This window comes from Caloenas nicobarica, chromosome 5, assembly GCF_036013445.1.
Source record: "Caloenas nicobarica isolate bCalNic1 chromosome 5, bCalNic1.hap1, whole genome shotgun sequence".
Classification (NCBI taxonomy): Eukaryota; Metazoa; Chordata; class Aves; order Columbiformes; family Columbidae; genus Caloenas; species Caloenas nicobarica.
In genome coordinates, this window is record NC_088249.1 from 36,883,893 (window position 1) to 36,897,643 (window position 13,751).

At 41.4% G+C, this 13,751-nt stretch overlaps 1 protein-coding gene across 2 annotated transcripts in view; it reads left to right on the forward strand.

The window, feature by feature from the left end:
• SMOC1 (SPARC related modular calcium binding 1) overlaps positions 1-13,751 on the forward strand; it is a 129,411-nt gene that overhangs the window by 61,565 nt on the left and 54,095 nt on the right. For both annotated transcript variants that reach the window (XM_065636006.1, XM_065636007.1), the window contains exon 5: positions 225-272. In XM_065636006.1, the coding sequence (XP_065492078.1) occupies positions 225-272 (48 nt within the window). The remainder of the gene's footprint in view (positions 1-224; positions 273-13,751) is intronic.

Sequence of the window (13,751 nt, forward strand, 5' to 3'; positions counted from 1 at the left end):
CTCTCATCCTATTTTAACATCTTAACACATAAAACTTCCTTATGCTATCCCAGTTGGCCGAAGCCACAGGCTCTCTGAATTCTAAACTGAGCTGTTGACAATCAAAGCAGACACTTTGTGGGTTGAAATATTGACTGTATTAATGTGACATTACATGTTCTGTGTGGTCATGCAACATCTAAGTAGATGTCTTTTTTTCTTTCTTTCTTTTTCCTCCCCTTTAGGTTCTGTAACTGATAAACCATCAAGCCAGGGTAATTCAGGAAGGAAAGGTGAGTGGAGTCCTATGCTTCAGCAACTTATTTTGTAGTAACAGCTGCCCAGCCAAGCCCCTTGAGATAACTCAGAACCCAGGTTCCAAACCAGCTGGGTGTGCGGGGAATTTACGTGCCTTTAGACCTCCTCCTTCAGTAGGAGGAATAAGATGATGGTCTGTCTGTGCACCACCCTGTGGAGCAGAAACTGGTGCTTTCTGCTCTGTGCTCCTCGGCTGAGATGTAGTGCATGAAAGAAGAGCTTTCCAGAGGGGTGGCTGGCACAGAATAACCTCTGCTTGTTCACCCTGAAGTTTACTACTGTTTCTCAGTAAAATCCCTAGAGATTAGGAAGGCTATTGGTATGACTAGTACACTGGGAATCAGGAGTGACAATGTCATGGTTGTGGCTTTATATACATTGAAAGGTGGGGTTTTTAACAGAGCATAAAACCCTCTGGCCAGCTGGAACAGTGCTGGATTAAACTCTAGCTGTGCTTGGAAACATCACTCTTTTGTGCATTAGGCATTGGTCCTCCTTTACACTCCTTTCTTCAGTCCTTGGCTTTCCTGACCAAGGTACTAGCTGTGGTGGTGTTTTCCTTCTAATGTGTGGATTCATAGCCCATCTCTGTGTCCTCTGTTTTGCATTCATTGGAATAGTCTTGGGAGAGGTGACCACTGAAGTATACATTAATGAGCAGACAAGTTTGCCTTTAAGCCTTCTCCACGCCCTGATTTTCAACCCTTCACCCCTTTATCCCCCATTTAGAGTTGACTTTTGAGTTTGTCTCCTTACAAGAAAGCAGTGCTGAATGCATCCTCACTGCGGCTGGTGAGGGCGAAGGCTGTTTCCTGGGAGAAGTTCCTGTTTTGATATCAGAAGCAGGTTTTTTACTGCCGATTCACTAAACCAATTATTCCTGACACTTCAAAGTGCAGGAAAACGCCTGCCTTTATGCCCATGCTGTAATTTGAAGTGCCATCTTCCATGCTCGGACTGTCAGTCAAGTCCTGAAAACACTTAACAGGAATTATAGGTTGCTATGTTCGGAGCAGTGATGCACTTTGGGCATATCTGCTTTACAGTCTATTAGTGGTAGCTTAGGAAAAGTTAGAGAGAAGAAAGATGCAGGGAAAACTACTTAGTTAAGACTGAATGCTGAAGTCTGCTTCTTATTTTAGATAAGGATATGTCTCTATAAACCTGTAATTATGTGTTAATGTATAATTGGCACCTGCATGTGTTATCATTCTGTTAATGTAATCATTCCTACTCTAGCCTGAAGCACAAGCAAATCAAGTAGCTCTTGAAATGTGCATTATTTTTGAGTGGGGGTGGTTTGTGGGCTTCCTACCCAAGTAGTCCTGATCTGTTCTTCTAGAATTGGAAGCAGCTGACATGGGATTTTGTAAGAAACAGGAGCAAAAAGGGAAAACATCTGAGCTTGTTTTTCCTGTGTCACTGCCTTTATTAACCTGAGTTAAAGGTTGTAACAAGCAAGAAAGGACAACTGTAAATGGCATTAATTAATCTAAAAATTTTAGTATAAATTGATTCTCCTTGGTGCTGCCTGTGGCATCCTGTTTCAAGAATGGTACACTTGGTCACGTGGCTGCAGAAACATCGTATGCAGTAGCTGTCAAGAAAAGGAAAATGATTCTCTTTGGGCCAGCATGCTTCAAGCAATCATGTAAACTTTGTCTTGTGTAACTCTGAATCCGTTCATATCTGTTGGAAGCCTCTGCACAAACCACTTTGTCCTTTCACCATCATGTTAAAAAAATACTCGTGAGCAATTATTGAATAGGTCTTTTAAAATCAAGAGGGCTTTTAGAAGCTGAAATAATTTGGTTTAAAATTTGATGGACTTTACGTAACTTTTTTAAGCTAGTGATGAATGCCTAATCTAAAAACGGATTTGGCTTTCTTATCAGTGCTTTTTCTTGACTTAAGTTACCTTGATTCGAAATTCCAGTATCAGGTCCTGTTGTAAGGAAGTTGGAACCAAGAACAGCCTGGCTTCTTTGAAACAAGGTGGTGGTTGAAGGTCTGGCTTCTCTGAAGACTGGTGGCTAGACAGCTTGCACAGAACCATCCATTCTAGCTGAGTGTGCAGACTCTTTCTGCAAAGATTGCCCTTTGCAAGAAGACAAAACAGGCAGGGTGAGGAGGGGTCCAGCAGGAACTGTGTCAGTGACCTCTCTCTTGTAGAGGCACGTCTTGGAAACTTCAGACATGACTTTGGGCAACTGCCATCAGACTTGGGAGCTTTTGGACTTTTCCCACTGCACAGCAGACTCCTCTCCCCATCCTTGGATGAGGGTATCTGAGTCAAAGAGCATTATCTGGCACAGAATAGGCGCTCTCAGGAGGAAGAGGAATAGCTAAAGCTCCCCAAAGTGATTTCTTTTGTCCCATTCATACAGGAATGTAAAATATGGAGCTAATAAACTTTGTGTGATGCTGGTGCCTTTCTAGACTTCAGGGCAAACTAGCTTTTTGAATGGAGGCTGTTCTGCCTTTAGAAATAGTGCAAATGGTAGGCTTAAGCTGTTGGGTAATAAATGAAGACTTCACTAGCATATTAGCTCTCATTTAGAAGAGACAAATTAATGTTGGAAGGAGAAAAAGGCTGGCTACCAGTAATAACTCTCTTTCTCCAAATGTTTTGGCCTCTTTTCCTTCCAGTTTAGCCATAATTTCTGGGTTCAATAGGTATGCTGGAGTCACCAGTGGGTGTGAGGTAACCTGCAATTCCACTCACAGGCGCTCTCACTACTGATAAAAAGAACATGGAATGGCTTTACTGTCATGTGGCTTGGCAAGTAGTTCCAGAAGTGGCTCTGTGGGGCTTTCTGCAGAGAACAGGCAAGACTGCTGGCAAGAAATCCTTTTTATTTTTAAATCCAATGCTCTGATTGCCCATGTTTACATTGCTGCTGTTGCTGTATGATGCAATGCCAGTTACTTGTACAATTTACCCTGTAAGGTAATTTAAATCAAATTAAATTGGCACCAAGCTTAAAACACTAGAATAGGACAGACTGATGTGTTCTGTGTCTAGGAAGTGTTCTGTTGCTGGAAGGCCGAGCAGACCTGGGCCCTGGGAGATGAAGACATGATCGTATGAGGTGGAGTGGAAACCCAGGTTCTCCAGGACATGCTCAGTGTGTGGACTTTGCAGCTCAGACATTTACCACTGTTCTTTCTATGCTGAATTCAGCCTGCAAGTGAAGCCCAAGTTTCCAGGACCTTAGTCAAGGAATGCTGTTATTCTTGGATGGGATTAGGATATGCAGAACCTGCAGATTTCTGTTGCTGTCTGTTCCTTATTCTGGCTTGTTCATTGTACTATCCTTTCTCATAAGGAACTTCTTGGACTAATTTACTCCAGTTGCTGCTCAGCTTGAAAGGCCTGAGAGACTTGGAAGATGCATGCTGTCCCCTAGAGGGCTGGATCTCCCCCCTCTCTCCCACTGAGAGATTGTTAATGTTTTAAGAAGCAGTGAAAGGAATCCTTGGAGCCAACATGACTGGATTTCTTCCCTGCCTAAAGAATGCAGAACGTTCCTTTCCAGCCAAAGTGAAATTGTGCCACATGTTTGAAACAAAACAAGCAAACACAAAACAAAGCAAAACTTTATTTTCTTTATCTGTGGAATGCTGGGGCTTTAGGAGCTCAAAGCTACAGATTTGGCATATTGTGGCTATGAGGGGTGTCTTTCGCAGTCACCAAGCAGGTTTTAAAAAGTAGGCTGGTCAGGAGATGAGGGATGTAAAAAGCAGCCGTGTAATTGCTTATCTCCAGAAAGTCACTTGGTCTGCCGCCTTAAAACGGGAAACCGAGTGAATTAGAAGTGGAGAGATTGGAAATGAGTGAAGAGGAACACCAAAGGAAAAAAAAAAAATCTAAGTGGGGATACTAGTTCATTAGTGATTGTGAACCGTTCTGGACACTGCGTGAGAGGTGTTGATACCATTTTTAAATCAACTGAGTGAAGGAAGTGAGAAAGGAGGCTTGGTTCTGTAATGTGGGATTAAAAGATGATGCAAGTACAGGATAAGTATGGGCTGGATAAACTGTCAGTGTCAGTCATGAAGAGTCTTGAGTGGTGTGAACTCCCTTTTTCTTCCATAAAGTCTGTTGCAGGGCATAAAGCTTCAGGCCTGTTTTGATTAGCTTTATTTCCCTATTGCAGAAGCTGGCAACAGCACCTACAGTTCTCTGAGCCTGGGGCAGGTACAGTGATGTTGGTGGAATGTAAGCTCTGGTGGCCCCGCAGAAGGCAGAGCCTGAGTTGAGCTCATTTTGCACTTACTATCTTGCATGTAGACACGACTCTTGTATGGAGTTGTGAAAAGCTTTGCCCCGTGAGTTTGCAGCCTACAAGAAAACACTGAAGCAAATTGAGGAACCGAAGATGAACAACTTAAAATTCCTGTCAATTAAACTTCTAGAACTGGGTTCCTTTTTGTGGGTTTAACTGCAAGACATGGGCTTAAAGGCAGGCTTTGTTAGAGGGACATTCTCTGCTGCATCTGTGGGCAAGCTGGCCCATTCTGTGGCTCTCTTCCTGCTGGCTTCCAAGAGTCTTACCTCTAGAAAATGTTAATGGCCTAGTTGTACAGCCAGTAGACTGAGCAATTTGAATCAGTAATGAGCCATTAGTCTGAGTCAGTAATTAGACTGAGCAGTAAAGGGTGAACGCTCTCCTCAGGTAAAGCCAAGTGGAGCACTGCTTGTGCAGGTTTAAATAAATGGAACCCTTTGTACATGGAGACCTGGGAGCTTTGTCTGCTGGTGGTAAGAAGTCAGGTGCAGCTGGCACTGATTCACCTGCCGTCTGCTCACAGGGAGGGGAGCACACTGCCTCCACAGTGGTTAGTACATCTCAGAAGACAGATAATATCTTGACAAAAATGTCAAATTGAAATGTGACCAAAACCTGAGACTGGGACTTTGGTCCTTAACTGCTCTGGTTCTTTCTGGATTCAACCAGATACTGACCAAATCTGAAACAGAGCTGTACTATTACACAAACCAGGCTTCAAGTGCCCAATTATTCCTGCCTCTCCAACCTCATAAATACTGAGAAAATGCTTTATGTTATCTTAGGAGCTTGTGGAGAATACAAGAAAGACAGAGAAATATTGTATTGACCTTCATCGGTAAGGTGAAAGACATGAGAGTTTACTGGGGCAGTGATGGTTCTAGCTGGTGAACACCATCTTATGATAAATTTCTTGCAGAACACAGGTATTATGTCTGCAGTACTACCCAAACAATTCTTCTGTATCCCTCATGCTTCTTATTTATTTTAAAATAAATTATATGCTAGTTTATTAGTCTAGATGAAGGAGAATTTTCATGCAAAATTGGGGCTGACATGTTTCTGTCAGATCTTTTCTGGGTAAAATATACACATATACACAAAGCGTGTGCATACAATTTGATACTTCTGGACAGAGCTGCGTGTGTAGTGTAGCTGTGTGGAAAGTCAGACTGTGCTATGCGTGCATAATAAGTCTGCTTCCTGAAAGCAGCAGATTTGCTGTGCATCTGCTACATGAACGCTCCAAGTCCTCTGGATGTGCAAAAGCTTGATTTGTCCTACCATGCACTGATGGTGACAGTTTCTCAGTCTCCGCCAATAAAACTTGACAAGGGGGGTGGGATATCATCTCTGGGAGAAACATGACCATGTGCTGCTTTTCGTGAAGCTGGGATAAAAACTCAGGTGACTGAAAAGTAACTGGGAGAGATGAGTGCAGCAAAAACACTGTCCTGCAAAGGCCCGATTGGGCTGTGAATAAAAAATTCTGTAGATGGAATTTGTAGCACATAAGATTTTGGTTAGTTCATATTTATATTTCTAGGCAAACTTAGCGGTGGGTTTGAAGTGTGCTTCTCTATTGTAAAAATAGTTCTGTAAAAAATACCAATACTTTAATCAGCAGGTTTGCCAGTTTGCAGATACTCAGACTTCTGGCTCCTATCACTGTCCCTATACTGTACGTAATCTACAAAATTGTTTATTAAGTTCCAGTTAAACGTAATTGTAGAAAGCAAGTGAATTTCACAGGTATGGCAGATTGTAGTTGGACAATATTACAGATTTTATAAGATAGAGATAGAAACCAGCTTTAATTGGGGGTTGTGATTGATTTTAGTGAGAACAGAAGAATGTAATTTTACAATACTGAGTATACTGGATCACTTTTCTAGAGTAGAACAATCTAAGAAACACTTAAATACATTTCATAAATCGAACAGGTTTTTTAAACTGTTAAGATCTAGAAGAAAATTCAACCTCAAATTTGCTACATAAACAATAGAATTAAATCAATCCTTTTGGGTCCCCGCATCACTGATTTGTCTGAAATTGTCTAGTTTTTATCAAGACATTTTTCTGTGGGCCTCAGAACATATGTACCAAATTTGAAGCTGAAGAAAGTTTCATTGGCAAGTTTAAGCAGAAGGCAAATTCTGTTTTAAAGTATATTTTGTTTGATATAATGCAAGAATTCTGCTTTCATCTATAAAGCAACAGTTCTAATCAGTAGGTTAGTCTATATAATATGACTTAATAAAACTGTAGTTTACAAGTGTTATTATAGCAATCTACAGACTACTCATGTCTGTAATGTCTTAAGAACAGCTGTAAAGCTTTTTAAATGATTAAGTCATGGCATCGAGCAGCCTGGTGAGTAGATCTAATAAGCAGGCTAACAATTGATTAAGCAACATCTGTTAAGGTATTATTAACTGTTTATGTGCTATACACGGATTTCTGGTGTCTAACCAATTACAGCTTGCAGAGAAATTGAATAGTTTTGGGGACTGAGAGTTGTTTTTGTCATTTAAATGCTTTGTAGCTATGTGGCCTCAACACCTTTTCTTTTTTAAAGAGTTGTTAACGAAATTCTTTCCATGCTCTTTGAGTGTCTAGATCAGCATACCAAGATGCTATACTATTACACTATGTATTTCTCTAGATCTTTTCAAACAGCATCGTTATAACTTTGAATTTAATAGTCCTAGACTTCCTGTCTTCGGTAGCTGTTTCTTAAAAATAAACCTGAGGATAAATTGGAGAAATTGCTGCATTTGCAGATAAGCGAAGCTAGAAGTTGTTTTCTTCTATCAGCCTAGCATGACCCTATTTTGTTTGAGTATTTACATCCTGCAGAGGGATCTAGACTTCGAAACTTTAGTGGTGGTGTTTTTTCAAGGCAGAGTAATGCAATGAGAAATGTGTTTTGTTGTGGGTGCAGGGACTCGGTTGAGTGGCTGGAAATACTTTTCTTTCGACTTCTCTGCCTCACGAGCTCTGTTGAGGTTTCTCTGTAAGGGAGAGAAACTACAAAGTTGTGATGCAGAGCATGTGTGCTTGTAAATAAGATGGGGGGAGTTGGAGAGGCAACCACAATGTTTGTTCAAGTTCTTGAAATCACACCTATGGGAATTAAAGCTTCTTTAGGACAAATAGCTGGAATAATAACTTCCCTCCATGAGCTCATCTGGGGTTTTGTTTATGTTGACAGCAAGGGAGATGTATTGCAAAATGCTTTGATAAAGGCTAGGGATGAGAGAAGTCTTCCTGACAGACTGAATTTCTCAGAGTTGCGTCCATGTCTTTTATTACACATAACTGTGCTCAGATTCTGATGAGACCTTTAGGTGTTGCAGCAAAACAATTCTCAAGTGCAAAGACTTGACAGGTTTCATCTTGATTGTTCAGCTGCTCACAAATATATTTTTAAATGATAATGTTTCTTAAGATCAGTTGTCTTGGGCTCGTTTTGACCAGTCAATCTGTAGATGTCTGGCAGTCTGTAACTTTGAGGAATAACCTTCCTCCTCTTCAAAAAAAAAAAAATTAATTTTGAGAATGTGGTGTCAGTTGTACCCTAACCGTGTACATTTTTGAGACGTGCTTTGTTCTGTACATACGGATTTACTTCTGAAGCATGTTAGATCCTTTGGAGGTCCTTCCAGCACTGCTCAGTTACTTTGCCTATCTGCCTCCCTCCATTCTTCCACATTCCTTCCCTCATATAGAATAACTATTCCTTTAGCTTCATAATCAAATACAAAAACTCCTTTAGACTGAATTCAGATCCTGAGGTGAACTAGCCGAGGCAATAGAACTAGAGAGCAGAGTTGTGCACACTCACTAAAGCTCTGAACCTTCACTTTTGACGATCCTGGGGAGGGAGGGAACCTGCAGAAACAAGCAGTGAAAAAAATACAGTTCGTTTTTTTTGCCTTTCCCTCATTTGCACACATGCGATACAGACGTAGCAGCGAGGTATCCATTCTCTCTGCCTGCGAGGAAATGAAAAGGCGTATTGTAAGCCCAAAACTAGTCTGGTTGTCAGCCAGGAATTAGTCCTCTAAAGGAGAATGGAAGAGGCACTGGCGAGAGAAGAGGCTGGGCAGGGGGAAGGGGGGGATGGAAGGGGGAATGTACACTTTTGAGATAGGCTAGAGATGGAAGGAGAGTTGTGCTTCTTCAGCATGCAGGTGTCAGGAGAAAGGAAGGGAGCTAGTGTTCTTATATGTGGGCATGTGTCTGGGGAAGCAGGATCAAAAATTCAGACTATTTACTTAATCCCTTGGAACGGCTTTTTTCTCTTCTGTTTTCTTTTTGTGTTTAACAGACTGCTTTACTGGGGACACGTGTGGTAATTAACACATGCAGCTGTAGGGCTTCAGCCATATGTCTGAATTTCAAATGGCCATTGATCTGGGAAATTTGCTGCCATCTCCACCCCCACTTATAGGCTGTATTCCTTGAAGATGTAGGGGAATTTATAGAGCATTTACCTTGAAGAGACCAGAGCTGGAAGGAGAGGAGTGAAAGGGAATGCGTGTGATGCTGGGGAGAGAGGGAAGTGAGACTGTGTGATTGCAATCACACCCTTCATGCCCCTTGCCCCAGGCCACCATATATTTCAGGTAGCTACTAAAGCATTCCCAGAGCTAGGGATCTGATCATTGCTCATATGAAGCTTGCATAACAATTGGGTTTTTTTTCCTTGTTCAGCACAGCAGTCTAAGATCGGAAACACGATGTCCTTGTCTGCTTTTTCAGACATGTGTTTCCCTTTCCACAGCTGCAGGTATCTGGCCTCTTCTGCAGCCTAGAACTGGCAAAGTGGAGTTGGTTGTAGACTCTGAGCAACCTTTCAGGAGAGGCAGTCAAGGAGGTGGTGTGTGTGTTGAGGTGGAACAGAAAATACTTCACATCAAAGCAGACACTCCTGTGAGAAGATGTGATATGTTGTAGGTAGAATCAAACCAGAGAGGCTAAACTGAACAGTCATACGGTGGTTGTTGCTTTTGCCATCTGTTCAGGCAGGTATTGACAGTGCTATAGAGTTTTCTGCAAACTTCTCTCCAAGTTTGGGGCAATGTCAAGTGCTAAAGTCTTGCTATGAGATATGGTGTCTTAAGTGAAATATTTCTTTGTGTGGAAACTTCTTTGCTCCCTGTTTTATTTCAGATGTCACTCAAGGCAATAAGCCAAATGGAAGAAGGATCGCAATTAAGATACTGTGGTTTAAAATCTTGCAGTATGTATCTCACTTCTAGTGCTTACAGAGTGAGATAAAAATATGTTCTACCAAGTAGGAAGTAATAAAAACTATACCTCTCTTCCTCCTTTTCCCTTCCTTCAATCTATTTCTAAACTTTCTCAATGCTGGCTGTCGCTGATTCCTTGATCTCATCACTCACTCCACAGTGTAACGCTGGCACTTCGGAGTTGTTTCCGCTATGAAAAAAAAAAACCCAACAAACATTCCTAATAGTGTGTACTACAACTCTTGCTGAAGAGGGACTGTGATTTACCCACCTCTTATAATATTGCTGCTGTTTTCCTGTGTTCTGTCTTCTCCACTTGCCCTGTGAAGCTTAGTGCTGGAGCAGCTGTGCACCATAGTGCTTCTTCTGAGTCGCCTCCCTTTTCTCCCTTTATTATGATGGACAGCACTCCTTCTTGGGACAAGATGGCCCAACATCCCCTCTGTGGATTGGCATCACCTTTTCCAAATAATTTGGTTGTAGCCTATATTGATGTGCACTTGGACACAATTTTTCTTACACAGATGCAAGGCCTAATTCTTCTTTATTCACTGTTTATTATAGCTGTTTTATTTCCTTTCAATTGTTTATCTCCCTGAGGAATAAGGTTATTCCTATTCTTCCTCTCTTCTTCTCTAGAGAAAAAGGGAAGTGCTGTATTTACAACCATATAATTGCTGGGTTGCATTTACTGCAGCAAGGCTTTTTTACACCAGTTGACCCATTAAGGTGTCTGCTCGTCAAAATGAGCCCTGGAGACTTAGTTTTGAAACTGAGTACCGTCCCCACAGCCAGCTGCTGTCGTCCATTAGGAAACATGGCATGATTCTTCAGCAAGCATGAGGCAGTCATGATTTTTGGTAATGGGTATTTTTTAATGCTGTGTGCTATGACCAGTCCCAAAAGCCATCCAGTCCCCTTGTTGCTTTTAGCTATCCCTCCATTTCTCCTAGGGTATGTGTATCAGTAGGGGATGACATTAGACTTTTGAAGGACAACTAAGTATGCAGCTGAATGAAAAATATCCATTACTTCCACAAGGAGCCTCTTTCTGCAGGTTCTATGAGTTCTTTAGGTTTGAAGGGATTCCGTTAGCCTTCTTGCGTGTCATTGTAGCTGAGCTTTTTAAGCCACTGAAATTGCTGCTGGTACATGAGGACAATAGCCATGCTTTGTGCTGGTTGCAGGTTCTTGTCTTTAGCTGTGTATAATACTGCTGTAAGCTGTGAAACCTTGGTCTGCTATGACAAGCAAGCTGTGATCCTGTCTGAAAACTTAACCAGATGACACAAGCAGAGCCAGAAACTGAACTGGGGCTCTGAGCTTTGCTCCACTTTGCTCTCCTCAATAAGTAGTTGAACTAGCGTTTTTTTAACCATGCTCATGTGGCTGTTGAGGATGGGCTTGCAGTTTGTGTGTTGCAAAATGCTGTGTTCTGAAATGATCTGCTGTGAAATAAGCAGGTTTACATGTGAATGTATGGCATTCACGTTTAGCATTTCTAGGCAAGCTGTACAAGCAAGGCCAATGGACTCTAGGCCAAAGAGGGCTTTTAGTGTTGTCCCTGCTGCTGCCTAGCTGATTTCATGAAGTATATGAAAAATACAAGGGAGGATGAATTCTGAGACAGTGGGATTTGGAATATACTTGTTTTTCAATATGAAAGTATTGCACAGTTTATACAGTTATTAAGAAATTACTTTTTTATTATCTCAGCGGGGGGGCAAGAACAGCAGCAGGATAGAAAAGATGCAGCAATACCAGGGCAACACTGCCTTCTTCCAAAGAATTATGACACTTTGCCTCTGAGGGAAGGGAGGAACTTGGCTCCAAGGGGGAAATGGCCAAATCTGGTGCAGTGGAAATAGTAGATTAGCAAAAATATATATGGCTTGCATCTTAGCAGCTCCCTCAAGAGCCTTTAAATGGATGATAAGCAGGTTCTTTGAAGATTTTGCCTTTTTTTTTTTTTCCTTCTGGCAATTTGAGCCACTTTGGGAGTGAATTGAAGGGTTTGACTTAAATCAAGACAATTAAAACCATTGCCAAGCTAGATGCCATTCTCCTTGGGGAAGGGACATAACTGAAGGAGTTAAGGCTTGGTTCTGTAGGTCAGGGCTGATGACAACAGGGTGTATTTCTAAGTCATACAATGCCATGTGATTTCTGTTCGGCTTCACAAATGAAACTGCTGCAGGGTTTGGGGGAGGGTGGGAATAACTAGTCTCTGAAGATGGTGGGGGGGACAATGCCTTCACAGCTTGAGTGATTTCACATTGATCAAAACAAAGCTTTTTGTGCAACTCTAAACTGGAGATGGTCTCAAACTACCCTGACCTTTACTACCTGCTTCTCTTTTTTAGCAGATAAGGTTCAAATCTGGCCTTGGGCATTTATTTTCACATTACGTCTAAATCTTTGAAGATACTTGTTTTGCCTTTTGGGTAGGAATTTGATTGTGGAGTCTGAAAACTGTAAAACTGCATAAGGTAAATCTATGTGAAATTACAGGTCTTTGCCACACAGGCTTCCTTGTATTTGACCTTAGAAATGGTCCATTAACCAAATGGGAATCTGGTCATTTCCTTCTCTGCCCATCTCTTATGGACGAACTGCTTTGATAGAAAAGATCTCAGTATTGGACTTTGGCCCCAAAATGACCTGAAAATTCTAGTTAAGTTCAAACCAGCAGGACTGTGTGCAGGTTCCTTGTTCTGAATTGCCTCTGTATTTAGGCTACTTAAGAGATATTACTGCTTCTTGTCCAAAACTCCAGGCCTCCAAAATTGGCTAAGACTGCGTCTTACTGTTCATAATTTGGAGAGAAACTGGCTGAAACCCAAGAAACCTTATTTCACAGGTTTTGAGGGTTTGGACCCCTCATTTATTACTTACTAGAAAAAAAGAGCGATCACATAAACTTGCGGCTCCATGCTGTCATCCCAAATTATTTGATAGCACTATAGTTGGGATCTTAGCTTGAAAAAGGGGAGAGCAAAGGGTGTGTCTCAAGTTTGAATTAGATGAGTGCTCTAAATGCTAAGTTTAATTATTTTAAGATTCTTGCTTTGTATTCTGCTTGGAAGCATGCCCATATACCTGAGGAAAAATATTATTTGGAGTGCTATGTTTCTATGAGTGGGTTAAAACAACAGCTTTTCATAAGTATTGAAGCAAATTTACATCACTAGAAGGTTCACAATCAGCTCAACTTAATTTGCTGAGCCTTCATGGCTGATGCTTGTTCCTAGAATAACATGTATGTCTCTCTCTGCATTGGCACCAAAATCTGTAAGAGTTTTGCCATGAAAGTGGTAAAGTATAACGGCTTAGTTTTCAGCTGCATTGTCTTCCATGCAGCAGTACTAGGAAGATTTTTTTTTTAGTTTTTTTTTTTTCTTCTCACCAGAAAGGTTTGCATAACTTATAGAAGTGAGTCAGGTATTTAAGTGGTAATTACCATAGGGCTTGGTTCAACCTGCAAAGTTCAAATCTGAATCTGGATCTGAACTTTCCCAGAGGCAGGGGGTGTGTTTGGACATTGTGTTGGTTTGACCTATTATAGTGCAAGCTCTGAAATGCAGGTGCAGATGTGGACTGGGATTCTGTATCTTCCCAAGTATGAGACATTCAGAGCCACTTGTATCATTTAACAGGAGTCAGTTTAAACAGCACATAATTGAAATAATATAAAACTGGATCTCATTTGGGGAAGGTGTCTCCAGCATTGTGTCTGAAGGGTAATATCTTGCTGTGCCTTAATTTTTCAAAAGGAACTATTTGCTGAAAGGTCCAAAGAATGAGAAGTTAGAGGGCAGGTTTGTTCTGGCTAATTACTGTAGAAGTACCTTGAGAGCTTAAGCAGTAAATAAGGACTTTGGGCTTTCGGGAGATCCTATCTGAA